Source organism: Manis javanica, chromosome 15 (genome assembly GCF_040802235.1).
Source record: "Manis javanica isolate MJ-LG chromosome 15, MJ_LKY, whole genome shotgun sequence".
Lineage (NCBI taxonomy): Eukaryota > Metazoa > Chordata > Mammalia > Pholidota > Manidae > Manis > Manis javanica.
In genome coordinates, this window is record NC_133170.1 from 38,555,918 (window position 1) to 38,573,015 (window position 17,098).

Below are 17,098 nucleotides of genomic sequence, written 5' to 3' on the forward strand. Positions count from 1 at the left end.
CTGTCACTCTATTCCCATTTATTCATCTGTTACTTTATTACATGTTCACTGTACTTCAACCTCCCCCCACCTACCCCTAGAAAGAAATGTGAATCAGCTTAATGGGTTCATTTTAAAATATCGAAAATTGTCTTACAACATCCATCTTTATCATTTTAATGCATTTTCTACAATTAAAATGTGTTACCTTTAATCACAACAAGTTTAATTTAAAAAGTGAGTTAACACTATTCAAAAAATAACTCCAGGAGGCGGAGCCAAGATGGCGGCGTGAGTAGAGCAGTGGAAATCTCCTCCCAAAAACACATAGAGCTATGAAAATATAACAAACAAAACTCTTCCTAAAATAGAGACCAGAGGACACAGGACAACATCCAGACCACATCCACACATGCAAGAACCCAGCACCTTGCGAAGGGGGTAAGATACAAGCCCCGGCCCGGCGAGACCCGAGTGCCCCTCCCCCCGGCTCCCGGCGGGTGGAAAGAAACCGGAGCGGTTTTTTTTTTTGGCGAGTGCTTTTTGGAAGCCTTAAAGGGACAGGGACCCCGTTGCTAGGGAGGCAGGGCGGCGGGACCGGTGAGCGGTGCCTGGGACCGGCGCCTGAGGACAAAGATCGCGCGTTTTTCCCTACGGGACCGGTGGGCGGGTGCCTGAGACCGGTGCCTGAGGATGGAGGAAATCGCGCTTTTTTCCTTTTTTTTTTCTCTTTTTGGCGAGTGCTTTTTGGAAGCCTTAAAGGGACAGGGACCCCATTGCTAGGGAGGCAGGGCAGCGGGACCAGTGAGGGGGTGCCTGGGACTGGCGCCTGAGGACAAAGACTATCCCATGTTTTTCCCTGCTGGACTGGAGGGCGGGTGCATGAGACCGGCGCCTGAGGACAAAGGAAATCGCGCGTTTTTCCCCTTTTTTTTTTCTCTTTTTGGCGAGTGTTTTTTGGAAGCCTTAAAGGGACAGGGACCCTGGTGCTAGGGAGGCAGAGCAGGACCGGTGGGCGGGTGCCTGGGACCGGTGCCTGAGGACGGAAGAAATCGCACGTTTTTACCCTTTTTTTTTTTTTCTCTTTTTGGCGAGTGCTTTTTGGAAGCCTTAAAGGGACAGGGACCCCGGTGCTAGGGAGGCAGAGCAGCAGGACCACTGAGAGGGTGCCTGGGACCGGCGCCTGAAGACAAAGAATATTGCGTGTTTTTCCCTGAGGGACCAGTGGGCGGGTGCTTTTTGGAAGCCTTGAAGGGACAGGGACCCCGGTGCTAGGGAGGCAGGGCAGCAGGACCAGTGAGCGGGTGCCTGGGACCGGCGCCTGAGGAAAAAAAAAAAAAAAAATCGCGTGTTTTTTCCTTTCTTTTTTTTTTTTTTTCTGTTCCCTCTCTCATTGTTGCTGTTGTTGTTTTGGTTTGGAGAGTGCTTTTTGGAAGCCTTAAAGGGGCAGGACAGGACACTTAGACCAGAGGCAGGGAATCTGGGGATCTCTGGGCACTCTAACCCCCTGGGCAGAAGGGAGCACGGAGGCCCCTGACGGAGAAAAATAGCCTCCCGGCCGCTCCCCCTCCAACAGGGCTCCACCACTTTGGAGGAGCAGCCCCAGCCGGCCACACCCACAGCAACAGCGGAGATAAACTCCATAGCAAATGGACAGGTAGCAGAAGCCCTGTCTGCGCACAGCTGACAAGCACAAGCCATGAGAGGTCACGATTCTCCCAGGAGAGGAAGGCCACAAACCAACAAGGGAAGCTCTTCCAGCGGTCACTCGTACCAGGTCTGCAAACTATATCACCATGAAAAGGCAAAACTACAGGCAGACAAAGATCACAGAGACAACACCTGAGAAGGAGACAGACCTAACCAGTCCTCCTGAAAAAGAATTCAAAATAAAAATCATGAACATGCTGACGGAGATGCAGAGAAAAATGCAAGAGCAATGGGATGAGATGCAGAGAAAAATGCAAGAGCACTGGGATGAAGTCTGGAGGGAGATGACAGATGTCAGGAAGGAGATCACAGAAGTGAAACAATCCCTGGAAGGATTTATAAGCAGAATGGATAAGATGCAAGAGGCCATTGAAGGAATAGAAGCCAGAGAGCAGGAACGTATAGAAGCTGACATAGAGAGAGATAAAAGGATCTCCAGGAATGAAACAGCACTAAGAGAACTATGTGACCAAACCAAAATGAATAATATTCGTATAATAGGGGTACCAGAAGAAGAAGAAAGAGGAAAAGGGAAAGTCTCTTTGAAGAAATAATTGCTGAAAACTTCCCCAAACTGGGGGAGAAAATAATCGAACAGACCATGGAATTACACAGAACCCCCAACAGAAAGGATCCAAGGAGGACAACACCAAGACACATAGTAATTAAAATGGCAAGGATCAAGGACAAGGAAAGAGTTTTAAAGGCAGCTAGTGAGAAAAAGGTCACCTATAAAGGAAAACCCATCAGGCTAACATCAGACTTCTCAACAGAAACCCTACAGGCCAGAAGAGAATGGCATGATATACTTAATGCAATAAAACAGAAGGGCCTTGAACCAAGGATACTGTATCCAGAACAACTATCATTTAAATATGATGGTGGGATTAAACAATTCCCAGACAAGCAAAAGCTGAGGGATTTTGCTTGCCACAAACCACCTCTACAGGGCATCCTACAGGGACTGCTCTAGATGGGAGCACTCCTAAAAAGAGCACAGAACAAAACACACAACATATGAAGAATGGAGGAGGAGGAATAAGAAGGGAGAGAAGAAAAGAATCTTGAGACAGTGTATATAACAGCTCAATAAGCGAGCTAAGTTAGGCACTAAGATACTAAAGAAGCTAACCTTGAACCTTTGGTAACCACAAATCTAAAGCCTGCAATGGCAATAAGTACATATCTCTCAATAGTCACCCTAAATGTAAATGGACTTAATGCACCAATCAAAAGACACAGAGTAATAGAATGGATAAAAAAGCAAGACCCATCTATATGTTGCTTACAAGAAACTCACCTTAAACCCAAAGACAAGCATAGACTAAAAGCCAAGGGATGGAAAAACATGTTTCAGGCAAACAACAGTGAGAAGAAAGCAGGGGTTGCAGTACTAATATAAGACAAAATAGACTTCAAAACAAAGAAAGTAACAAGAGATAAAGAGGGATACTACATAATGATAAAGGGCTCAGTCCAACAAGAGGATATAACCATTCTAAATATATATGCACCCAATACAGGAGCACCAGCATATGTGAAACAAATACTAACAGAACTAAAGAGGGAAATAGACTGCAATGCATTCATTCTAGGAGACTTCAACACACCACTCACCCCAAAGGATAGATCCATCAGGCAGAAAATAAGTAAGGACACACAAGCACTGAACAACACACTAGAACAGATGGACCTAAAAGACATCTATAGAACTCTACATCCAAAAGCAACAGGATATACATTCTTCTCAAGTGCACATGGAACATTCTCCAGAATAGACCACATAATAGCCCACAAAAAGAGCCTCAGCAAAATCCAAAATATTGAAATTCTACCAACCAATTTTTCAGACGACAAAGGTATAAAACTAGAAATAAATTCTACAAAGAAAAAAAAAAGGCTCCCAAACACATGGAGGCTTAACAACATGCTACTAAATAATCAATGGATCAATGAAAAAATCAAAACAGAGATCAAGGAATATATAGAAACAAATGAAAACAACAACACTAAGCCCCAACTTCTGTGGGACGCAGCGAAAGCAGTCTTAAGAGGAAAGTATGTAGCAATCCAGGCACACTTGAAGAAGGAAGAACAATCCCAAATGAATAGTCTAACATCACAATTATCGAAACTGGAAAAAGAAGAACAAATGAGGCCTAAAGTCAGCAGAAGGAGGGACATAATAAAGATCAGAGAAGAAATAAACAAAATTGAGAAGAATAAAACAATACCAAAAATCAATGAAACCAAGAGCTGGTTCTTTGAGAGAATAAACAAAATAGATAAGCCTCTAGCCCAACTTATTAAGAGAAAAAGAGAATCAACACAAATCAACATAATCAGAAATGAGAATGGAAAAATCATGACAGACTCCACAGAAATACAAAGAATTATTAAAGACTACTATGAAAACCTATATGCAAACAAGCTGGAAAACCTAGAAGAAATGGACAACTTCCTAGAAAAATACAACCTCCCAAGACTGACCCAGAAAGAAACAGAAAATCTAAACAGACCAATTACCAGCAATGAAATTGAAGCGGTAATCAAAAAACTACCCAAGAACAAAACCCCGGGGCCAGACGGATTTACCTCGGAATTTTATCAGACACACAGAGAAGACATAATACCCATTCTCCTTAAAGTGTTCCACAAAATAGAAGAAGAAGGAATACTCCCAAACTCATTCTATGAAGCCAACATCACCCTAATACCAAAACCAGGCAAAGAACTCACCAAAAAAAAAATTACAGACCAATATCCCTGATGAATGTAGATGCAAAAATACTCAATAAAATATTAGCAAACAGAATTCAACAGTGTATCAAAAGGATCATACACCATGACCAAGTGGGATTCATCCCAGGGATGCAAGGACGGTACAACATTCGAAAATCCATCAACATCAACCACCACATCCACAAAAAGAAAGACAAAAACCACATGATCATCTCCATAGATGCTGAAAAAGCATTTGACAAAATTCAACATCCATTCATGATAAAAACTCTCAGCAAAATGGGAATAGAGGGCAAGTACCTCAACATAATAAAGGCCATATATGATAAACCCACAGCCAGCATTATACTGAACAGCGAGAAGCTGAAAGCATTTCCTCTGAGATTGGGAACCAGACAGGGATGCCCACTCTCCCCACTGTTATTTAACATAGTACTGGAGGTCCTAGCCACGGCAATCAGACAAAACAAAGAAATACAAGGAATCCAGATTGGTAAAGAAGAAGTTAAACTGTTACTATTTGCAGATGATATGATACTATACATAAAAAACCCTAAAGACTCCACCCCAAAACTACTAGAACTGATATCGGAACACAGCAAAGTTGCAGGATACAAAATTAACACACAGAAATCTGTAGCTTTCCTATACACTAACAATGAATCAATAGAAAGCGAAATCAGGAAAACAATTCCATTCACCATTGCATCAAAAAGAATAAAATACCTAGGAATAAACCTAACCAAAGAAGTGAAACACTTGTACTCTGAAAACTACAAGTCACTCTTAAGAGAAATTAAAGGGGACACTAATAAATGGAAACTCATCCCATGCTCATGGCTAGGAAGAATTAATATCGTCAAAATGGCCATCCTGCCCAAAGCAATATACAGATTTGATGCAATCCCTCTCAAATTACCAGCAACATTCTTCAATGAATTGGAACAAATAATTCAAAAATTCATATGGAAACACCAAAGACCCCGAATACCCAAGGCAATCCTGCAAAAGAAGAATAACGTAGGGGGGATCTCACTCCCCAACTTCAAGCTCTACTACAAAGCCATAGTAATCAAGACAATTTGGTACTGGCACAAGAACAGAGTCACAGACCAGTGGAACAGAATGTTTGATAAAGGAGCCAAGGACATACAATGGCAAAATGACAGTCTCTTCAACAGATGGTGTTGGCAAAAGTGGACAGCTACATGTAGGAGAATGAAACTGGACCATTGTCTAACCCCATATACAAAGGTAAACTCAAAATGGATCAAAGACCTGAATGTAAGTCAGGAAACCATTAAACTCTTGGAAAAAAACATAGGCAAAAACCTCTTAGACATAAACATGAGTGACCTCTTCTTGAACATATCTCCCCGGGCAAGGAAAACAACAGCAAAAATGAGCAAGTGGGACTACATTAAGCTGAAAAGCTTCTGTACAGTGAAAGACACCATCAATAGAACAAAAAGGAACCCTACAGTATGGGAGAATATATTTGAAAATGACAGATCCGATAAAGGCTTGACGTCCAGAATATATAAAGAGCTCACATGCCTCAACAAACAAAAAACAAATAACCCAATTAAAAAATGGGCAGAGGAACTGAACAGACAGTTCTCTAAAAAAGAAATACAGATGGCCAAGAGACACATGAAAAGATGCTCCACATCGCTAATTATCAGAGAAATGCAAATTACAATTACAATGAGGTATCACTTCACACCAGTAAGGATGGCTGCCATCCAAAAGACAAACAACAACAAATGTTGGCGAGGCTGTGGAGAAAGGGGAACCCTCCTACACTGCTGGTGGGAATGTAAATTAGTTCAACCATTGTGGAAAGCAGTATGGAGGTTCATCAAAATGCTCAAAACAGACCTACCATTTCACCCAGGAATTCCACTCCTAGGAATTTACCCCAAGAACACAGCAATCAAGTTTGAGAAAGACAGATGCACCCCTATGTTTATCGCAGCACTATTTACAATAGCCAAGAATTGGAAGCAACCTAAATGTCCATCGGTAGATGAATGGATAAAGAAGATGTGGGACATATACACAATGGAATACTACTCAGCCATAAGAAGTGGAAAAATCCAACCATTTGCAGCAACATGGATGGAGCTGGAGAGTATTATGCTCAGTGAAATAAGCCAAGCGGAGAAAGAGAAATACCAAATGATTTCACTCATCTGAGGAGTATAAGAACAAAGGAAAAACTGAAGGAACAAAAGAGCAGCGGAATTACAGAACCCAAAAATGGACTAACAGAAGATCAACGCCTAGCTTGGATACCCAGAAAATGAACTAAGATACGATATGAAGAAGAGCTTCCGGCATCACCACTCTCTGGAGGACTCGTGCCGCGGGATGATCATCAAAAAGCCTCCACAGGGATCCGGGCAATGCTGCGGTCGTGGCTACGTCCACCCCACCATTTCCTGGACTTGCCATAGGAATGAGGAGGGAGATGTCTAGGCTGGCATGTGCATACAGTGAGACAACAAATTTGACCAGATCTGTACTGTTGGAACTCAACGAGGAGTTGGGAGGGGTCCAAGGTATAGCACTCCAAAATCTTATGACTATAGACTATCTATGGTTAAAAGGACATATGGGAGGTGAACAGATCCCAGAAATGGGCTACTTTAATTTGTCTGATTTCTCTCAGACTGTTCAAGTACAGTTGGACAATATCCATCATATCATAGACAAATTTTCACAAGTGCCTAGGGTGCCCAAATGGTTTTCTTGGCTTCACTGGAGATAGATGGTAATTATAGATTTGCTTTGTTTATGTCACCGTATTCCTATTATGTTAATATGTGTGTACAAATTAGTAGTTTAAAACCTATACATACTTAAGATACTCTACAAGAAGATATGTCAAAGAAATAATCAATCCTCCCATGTTTTCTTCCATATGCTACCTCTATAGCTTTTCTTCTTCCTTCCTAATTACAACCCTTAAATAGAATTCGTGCCTCATATCGAAGTTACCGAGTATCATAATTCCTCCAGGTGGTAAAGATACCTCGAGACAAGTGCTGGGCATAGAAGCCACAGGGCATAAATCTGCAAAGAAGTAAAAAGCTAACCTTTTCAAACAATATGGCTTCTCTCTCACTTACCAACTTTACATTTCCCTATATGGCCCTGGAAGATGACTGGTTAGCCAGAGACGGGTAAGATTCCTCAAGGGAGGAACAACCTAAGACAGGCACAGTCGCAGGGGGGCCATCAGGTGAGAAATTGGGGATCAACAGAGGTGAGGCTCAGAACCTCATCCCCCCTGCTTTGAGAGAAATCTTCTGCATCCGTGGATGGTTTATTGCCCTTGTCTAGCTTGGATTAACACATAGTCTACAGGCACACACCTGATCATCTACAATTGCTCTCCTACAACACTAAACTATGTTTTCTACCTTTATCTTGCATCTACTTACCACTTCAGCATTTTATTAAAAATAAAAATAATAATAATAATAAAGGGAGAAATGTGGGATCAACATATAAATCAAGTATAAAAATCAAATGAATATTCATATTTGACCTGATTGTTTATAGTTCATAATGCATGATCAAAACCGAAAGTTTCTGTGATGAATGCCCTTGTACTGTTCACCACGTAAGAATTTATTCACTATGTAAGAATTTGTTCACCATGTAAGAACTTGTTCGTTACGCTTCAGAAGATTGGAGACTGACGAGAGTTAGGCTTGAGATGGATTAATGATTGTGCATTGAGCATTGACCCCCCCATACTGAATTTTATTGTTGTTAACAACCATTTGATCAATAAATATGAGAGATGCCCTCTCAAAATAAAAAAAAATAAAAATAATAAAAATAAATAAAAAATAAATCCTCTGGATGCATGATTAATGGAAAAACTAAATGTAACTTTTAAAGTTTGGAGATCATTTCCTAATAAACATCACAGAAGATATTTTCCTTCTGCGGAGTTTTCTGGCCTGTAGTTCTGGGGCACCATGAAGGGAGGAGGTGGGCTGTGCTCACGAGCCACTAGCTGCCACCAAAGATGGTTCAAGTAGCTGACTGCAAAAATAATGGTCCCTTCTCTACACAACGAGGGGCTATGAGGAGCTGATATCTTCCTTGTTGTCTTTGGAATGAATTTATGCCATGAAAGAATCTGGATCACTAAACTGTGGGTAATTTGGGGGCAGGGGCTTTATCCTTTTATCTCTACCGACATTATTCAGCACAAAGCCTCTAGGGCTCAGTACCCGTCCGCTGACTGAATGGAAACAAAACCCTGGCTGGTCTTTACTGAGTGAGACTGCGGCTTTCCTCTGTGTACAATCTCCTGTGAAGAACAGTTTAGCTGACCTCGGTCACAAAAGCCTTATCCCTCCAACTCTGCCTGATGGCCTCCTGACTTGTTTTCTCAGCATTCACTACCTTCACTTCAGCAGAAAAGAGACCCACAGCATTAGCTCCCAGGAACCGCAAAAATTCCGTATCCATATGGCCTCTCTGGACAGTCTGATGAATCAGGAGTTTCTGAATAACCTCCTCACTGTACTTTTCAAAGCCGGAGTCAAAGATAAGCTGGCCATTTGAACCAGGAACCAAGTGGCGGAACATTGTGCTGATTGGACCGGGGCCACTGCAGCTGATATTGGAGAGCGAAGCCAACCGCCGCATCAGCTCTGGCAGCAACGCTTGAAGCTTCTGCAGAACTTGCCTCGTGGGAGTGGAGATATCAATTCCTACAGACAAATCTGTGTTGCATCCTTTGAAGGTAGAGGAGAAGAAAATCAAATTAGCCGTCTATAGATATATGACCAGGCCCAGATGGTATCAGCCACACTGGTCCTGACAGAAGAAAGTCCAGCCAACCCACAGAAGTGTGAGCTAATGATTGTGGTTGTTTAGTCTGGGGTATGGTTTTTTACACAGGAAAAGCTAACTGATACAATACATAGTGTTTTGTACCTCCATGCCTCTGCAGATCCTGTTCTCTCTAAAGGCAGTGTCCTTTCAGACCCTTTCCACCCCAGTCTGCTTAACTGATACGTATGCTTCAATCCACAGTTCAGGTAACACCCCATCACCACCACCAAAGACCTCTCTGACTCACGTCCCCAGGCCCTCACGCGGAGTCATCAAATGCCCCTGCATATGTCCACTGTTACGTTACTTGACCTTCTCTCCCAGTAAACACAGATTCCTTCTCAGGTAAGACTATGTCCTCTTACTTTCCTGGTGCTTGATACAGATGCTCATTCAATATTGGACTAATAAATGACACAGGGAATGCAAATGAGCCTTGAGTCTCCTTCAGCACAAGCTGTACTACTTTCCTTCTTTCCTCATTCACTGCTCACACATATCAATTGTTTCAGGAAAGCATATTAGAAAAGATCAAGAATGACAATCACACTCAACTTCCTGCTTTTTGTACTGAACATTTTTAAGACCTCCTAGAAGGGTGTACCTAGAGTTTGAAGGTCTATTGGTCTTTCAAGCTATGTTCACCCACTCACAGGTGAATAATAAGACCATGCACAAAATTTCAACAAGGAGGCAAAAGCTGAAGGTTACAGATGCGCCTGTATTAGAATCTGGATAAATGTCTTAAAATGTAATTTTAAGTATCCCTAAGAGGGCTTATTATTATTACTTCTGGACAAGAAACATAACTTGGAATTGTCAAGGTCAAGCCAGGACACTTTGCCGTTTCTCTTTAGACCAATGCACATTGGAGTATTTGGCTCAGAATCAATAAAAACAAAACTGCAGATTTTGGGGGAAAATTTTGAGGAAAATAAATAAATACTGGATGTTTCACCACTGAAAATGGTTATAAACAGTGGCTTACATTTTCTCAGGGACTTGAGCTCTAGGCCTGAGCCATAAGTTTTGTGACCAGATATGTTTCTAGAATTCCCAGGATGGAAAATGCCTTCTTCTGCTCTTTTCATATAAAACGACTTGGTTCTCTTTTGGTTTTTAAATCTCTAATTGAAATTCACAGAAAGGAATTTTCACAGGTATAAATCCCATTTCTATATTGGATATAATTTCAGAAAAAAAGTAACTTCTTTTTTATTCTATGGTATATTATTCCAACATTTCCAATTTTCCTTTTCCCCAGGAATATTTTCAGCCGGATTTACTCTGTAATGCAAGAAGAATTTTCTTCCCTGGTAACAAAAAAGTTGAACATTGACAGATAACCTTTAAGGTCCTTATGACCCAGCTTTATGATTTTAGAATTCTAGAATTAATTAGGGTCTAGCCATTATTAAAGTATCCAGTTAATTTTATCAAAAAAGTCAAAAGACAAAGCTTAAGAGAAATATAAACCCTAATTTACTATACTATAAGGTACAAAATCATCTGAAAAGGGAAACTGGAATCCTATAGCTCTTCGGGGATATATCTGGGTTAATAAATATTCAGGTCCATATAAACAAAAAAGTGGACTTTGATTCCTGAAGAATATGAATTATTTAATAGAGGACATCCCATAATCCATGCTTATCTAAAAAATAATTTTACACATGCACTCTTTTCAATTGATTTATGAGCAAAGGCACTGCAAAGGAGTGATATTCTAGATGGTATCAACAAAAGTATTAACTTAATACTTAGAAAACTGGCTCTGCATTTTGACACCAAATTGCTGGAAAATTCAAACCCTGCCTCCATTATTTCCCATGTGTATTTCTTAATGTCTTTCTTGTTTTTCTCATTTGGAAATTGGATATCATAATAATAGCATTTGCTGCACATGGAGTTGAGGTAGGAATATTGGCCTTTATGGGTTCCATTATATACTCTCTATATAGAGATTCCATCTATACTTTATTATACTATCCTACACTTTGCATTACTATACTGTATTATATCCTACAACATTCTATGTTATTTTATGCTACGCTATATTATACTCTCCTATTCTGTACAATGTTTCATCAGGCCTCACTGTTCTACATTATACTGCTCTCCTATCCAAACATTGATTTGAGGACCAGCAGGACCAGCAGAGCATGGGAACTTGTTAGAAAAGCACAAGCCCACCCTGACTGAAGCAGAAACCTCATTTCAATTTTTTAAGATCTCCAGGAGCTTCAAATGCATGTTAAAGTTTGAGAAGCCCTATTATGTTCTACTATACTCTACTAAAGGCAATATAGAACAATATTTAGTACACAGACTCTAGAATCAGACTGCCTCAAGCTCACATCTCAGCTCTGCTATTTCCCTGGGCCAAACAGCCTGATCTTGCTGTGCCTTTGTTTCCTAGTCTGTGAAACAGTACCCATGTAATAGGGTCATGCGACATTTCCCTTTATAGAAACCCTTGGAAAGCCCCTGGCACAAAAAAGGCCCATCTGAAGGTTAACCACTTTAATTATATGTGGCTGTACTATGGAATCTCGCCCCTGACGGTGAGTGGCAGAGGCGTCCATGAAGACACTCTCTGCATCAGCCGCCTGCTTAAAGGCCAGCTGGGAAAAGAGCAGAGGAGCAGCTCCAGGTGGCCAGAAGGAGGAGCCCTTGCTCTGAACCTCTCGGTTCTAGATGAAAGCTTAAGGAGAGAAAATGGAATTAAGAACAACCTCAGCCGTATGGAAGCTTTTTTGCAACAAAGCAGAGAAACCCCTATACAAAGCCACCTAGAAAAAGACTGTTCTATTTCATAAGAGCACCTATCCAACTGATAGTATTCTCTGCCTCTGTTTCCCTTTCCATAAGCCCAAGTCTTCAGTACGTTGTGTTTACACATTCCAGTCCAGTTTCACTTATTTACACAAAATAAAGGGAAGAGTTGGAAGGACTTTCTGTAGACAGTTGCAAGAGGGCTCAGGCCTCTGGAATCCAGAGAGGTGACAGCTGCGGGAATGATGAGGAGATCCCCAGGGGAAGGTGGAAAACAGCAGTAGGAGGTCAGGCATGTGTCCTGCCCACAGCGTGATCTTCCATTTGCCTTCCAACTACATGGTCAGTATTATGTTAAGAGAGCCAACAGGGTCCCTGACCCCTACAGTGGGCTTATGGACCAAATAACAAGCCCTCTGCCACTCACCTTGTAGAATGCAAACCTTATAAAGAATTTCCTTCTCCAGGTTCTGCAGAGATTCAAATTTTTCTTCATAATAAACTTTGTGCTGGTCATTAGTAATCTCCAAAAGCTGAGAGTTTTTGGCTTGTCCCACCCCAATAGCAAAAAGTATTATGTTTCTGCCTCTGACAGCCTTGGCTGGTATGGCTGCATTATCCTGGGCGACCCCATCAGTGATCACAATCAAATACTGATGGACACTGGGTCCCCTTCCCCTTGAACCGTCAAAACAAGGCAGAGTGAAGGTCAGGGCTTTCCCGGTGTGTGTGCCGCCATTCATCTGCTGGACGTTTGTGATGGCTCTGTTTGTGTCCACCTTTGAGAAGTATTGGTTGAGCCTGAATTCCTCTTTGGGGGTTGAGCTGAACTGCAAAAGGCCAATGTGAATTTCACTGATACTAATACTGGACTGGTTCACCATCCTCTTCATGAATCCCTTCATTTTTTCAAAGCCTTTTGGGGAGATGGATTCTGAACTATCTATCAGGAAGATAATGTCAGCTTTCCTATTCTTATAAGCTGAGGACACAGGAAGCAGAACAAAACATACATTCAGAGCCTGAAACCCATTAATTACAACTCTCCAGGGGCAGTCAGGTGTAGAATAGATTACTCCATGAAAATATTTTTAAAGGGGGTGGGAAAGGAAGTCAATGAAATAAATTTTCTGTGACCCAGCACAAACCAGTCTCAAAATAAGACACAGCGGCGTCCTGAAGACAGAGACTTTGATCAGCTTGGTTCGCTCCAGGTCATGGTCACTCTATGCCCAATGCTCAGATTTGAACCCACACTTCTAGAATGAAGCCTGACTGAGTAGATTAGATACAAATACTTGGAGGGAAAGAGACATTGAAGAAAAAATTCTTACTCTCTGTGGAGCAGATATCCTGTATCACTTCTTGCTGGATGGCCTCCAAGGAATCAAACTCATGCACGAAAAACATCTTGTCTTTAGTGATCTGCTGAAGCTCAGTAATATCAGCATCTCTGACTCCAATAGCATAAATGATAAGCCCATGTTCCCTCAGTGCCTCTGCCACTGGGTCTGCGGACGTAGCGTCAGTGATGACTATGAGATACCAAGGCCCATGGCTGCGAGCCTGGTCTGCAAATACCTAAGCCATGTCACTCAAGGCCTGACCTGTCATGGTGCCACCTCTTATCTGCTGGATGCCATCAATGGCTTCCTTCAGCCTTGCCACACTCGAATGCTGACTTAGGATGAACTGACTATTAATTCTGTCTGAGTACTGAGTGACTCCAAACTGCACTCTGTCAGGCCCAATATGGAACATCTTTCTCATCTCCTTCATGAACACCTTCATTTCCAGAAAAACTTATTGGTTGATGCTGTCAGATCCATCAATAAGGAAGTAAATATCTACCTTCTCAATGTACACACAGCCTAGGCAATAAGAAGAAGCAAGCCATCAGAGCAGAGCATGAGATGACGTGTAGCCAAAGCCATTGATCCCCATCCCATCCATCCTCCCTCAGCACTCATAGTTCCCTTGAGAGCCAACAGCTTTCTACTGAAGGCACCAGTGACTGCTTAAGGATATTCCCTGTCCAGGAGCATGCTCAGCCCATACACTAGGCAGGCCAGCATGCCTGGGAGCGAATTTGGGAGCAGCCACTGGCCAGTGATTGACAGCCTCATTCCCTTGTCCTTTGGGAGGATGTTGGGAAAATGAAAGTTTCTATGGCCAGGATCCTCACCTGACCCTAAACTACTTGATGATGTAACTGGCCTGCTGCTAGCCTACTGCTTCCACACCCATGAGCAATAAGCTATTACTGACTGAGTCACTATAAAAAAGGCTCTGCCCAGTGCTCTGGGTGGAGGCAGAGATGGAGGAGAATTACAGACCTGCAGACTGCTGGATGCAGACATGATTCTAGTGCTTGACCTATCACCAGGAGAACAAGCCAGGCAAAAAACTTTTTTACCCCAAGAATGTTCCATTGTCATTCCTCAGTCTCATTGAATCCACAGTGAGCTTGCCTGCAGCTGAAACCCACTGTCAAGACAGAAATGTACCCCTTTGAAGTTACGTCTCTCTTGTGTGTCTCCTCAAGAATATAAAGCCTTCGTATGACTTGGGCTCTTTGGAACAGACCAAACAGCCTGTAGGAGTTATTTCTTCATGTGTCTAGATCCAAAAATTAGGCTCAAATAAAACTGACTTTATTTTCAAGTGATTCTCAAGGTGAATTTTTCATTGATAATTCCAAAGGGCAATATGGCTTTACATTTATACACTGTCTCTACAATTTACTAGCAGGTTTTGTCCCTTCGCATCTCAATTTCATACTCTGTCAAGTGAGAATCTTAACACCCTTATTGTGAAGATTATATATGATCATGCAACACAGTAGAACCGAGTTTTAAAAATTCATGGTTAAAATGACCCAGTCCTACGGGGTGAACAGTGTAGCACAGAGAAGGCACATCATGGATCTGTGGCAAATTGCTACACTGATGGACAGTGACTGCATTGGGGTATGGGTGGGGACTTGATAATATGAGTAAGTGTAGTGACCACATTGTTTTTTCATGTGAAGCCTTCATAAGAGTGTATATCAATAATACCTTAATAAAAAACTTTTTTTAAAATGACCCAGTGCCCTGAAAAAGAATGCATCATAACCTTCTTCTCACTCCTCAGTAAGGGGGACCAGTATTGGGTTATTAATCTCAGGATTCCCTTGACCTGAGAAAGAATCAAGAGCCTTGTCATTTTTCCTGGTGGAAAGGTCTGAGGAAGGCTGGGCTCACTTGCTCAGGCCCTCATTTGGGAGGATGTTGGTCCACATTACTTCTGGGGCATACCCATACTAAAAAAAAGCATTTGTGTTTATCAGAATGAAATTAAAATGTATCTGCTGTCCTGTATTTTCTCTGGCAACCCAACAGGGCAGGCATTGATAGGGGTGTGGAACAGAGTACTTGGAGAATGGAAGGGAATTACAGGAAAAGAAGACAGAACTGCAGACCTTGCTGGAAGCCAGTGCCAGCCGACAGGACAATGGCTGGCCAGAGTCTGAGAAAAGGACCACTGGGCAGGAAAGAACATCTCTGCAGAAAGCCCCACACAGCGGGGTTACAGATTGGCTCCAAGGTGGCCCAGGGCCTTGCACTGTCCAGAGGAGCCAAGAGCCCTGAACACCGACTGGCACTCCGCATTCTTGTCAATTTTGGCTGATGGAAATTTGCTGGGGTAAGAGTGGATATTTTCTGTAGTCTGGAAGCCGCTCTGCACCCGTATCTATCACAAAGCACTTAGCAGACTGTCTGACATGTAGCAGATGGACAGCTAAATGGTGCGTACAACTGTTATGATCACTCAGGACAGAAGTCTGGCAAAACTGTCCTGAATACCATTTACTTCTAAGCTCCCCCACCCCCTAAATCACTCTACACTTTTGGCTGGTTTTCCTGGTTACAGTTTTCTTTCTGGCTGCTATGCCTTCTGGGAAAGAAATCAACTCTCAACTCTTTATACTGTTCATGATTTAGGAAAGAAAAGAAGCTTCTCTCCTTCCCTACAGCATTTAGTCAGGGGTGCACAAGGAAATGGAATTAATGTTTCACAGCTTTTTTCCTCATTCCTAAAACACAGAGAGGGACTAAAAATACAGACCACAGAGAAAGATGGGAATTTACTTAGATATTTTAAATCTCTACACCTCAACACAAGTAATCAAGAAATTACAAGGTCATTTAATAATTGTTTAAAAGAAAAAGCTCAGTAATTTCCCCTGAGGATATAATCACAACCTTGAGTTTTTAAGTTAATTATCTACATTTCAAAATGTCAGCTACTTTAATTCTAATTTGAATCTAAGAAATGCAATGGGATTAAAGATGGCAGCATGAGAGGAGAGACAGAGGCTTCCTCCTAAAACTATATACAATTAGAAAATATAGTTGGTGTAACTAATCCTGAAAGAGCAACAGGAAAGAGGATGGTGCCAGACTGCACATACCTTGAGAAAAGACCAGACCTCACGGAACAGGGTAACGTACCAAAGCTGTGGCCCGATGGGACCCAAGGCCCTCCCCCACCCCAGCTCACTGGCTGGAGGAAAAGAAACAGAGTGGAGAGGGAGTGGAGGCCTGGGACTGCTGAATACCTAGCTCTGGAGATCTGCTCTGGGAGCACAAACCTACATTTCATGGTGCTTTCATGAGTGATTACGAAGTTGGAAAGCTAACACAGGCAGAATTCCTGGAGAGACTGAGATTCCAGCTGCTTGTGGAAAGCAGGGATCCATATCCAGCTGCTCTGGGACAAAAGGTTATACCTGTGTGCTCAGCCCACTGGTTCAGGCAGTGGAGACAGGCATAGGAGCCAGGAAGCAGGAAACAGCTCTTTCCTCCCCCCAGGCACCAATAGCGCTCCCCTGCAACCCCTGACATTGCTTTAGGGGCTGAGCAGCTCCAGAGTAGAGCTTCTGGACACTAGATGGCACCATACACAAATATGAAATGCCAAAGGAACCTGGTCCAGAATAAAATTAATATAACTCCGGAGAAAGATTTAAATGACATGGACCTTA

General features: G+C 42.3%; 1 protein-coding gene across 1 annotated transcript in view; it reads right to left on the reverse strand.

Moving 5' to 3' along the window:
- The window catches only part of LOC108401163 (collagen alpha-4(VI) chain-like), a 144,386-nt gene that overhangs the window by 116,980 nt on the left and 10,308 nt on the right, over positions 1-17,098 (reverse strand). Inside the window, 3 exon segments of the mRNA XM_073222397.1 lie at positions 8,860-9,194; positions 12,497-13,051; positions 13,404-13,940. Coding sequence (XP_073078498.1) covers positions 8,860-9,194; positions 12,497-13,051; positions 13,404-13,940 — 1,427 coding nt within the window.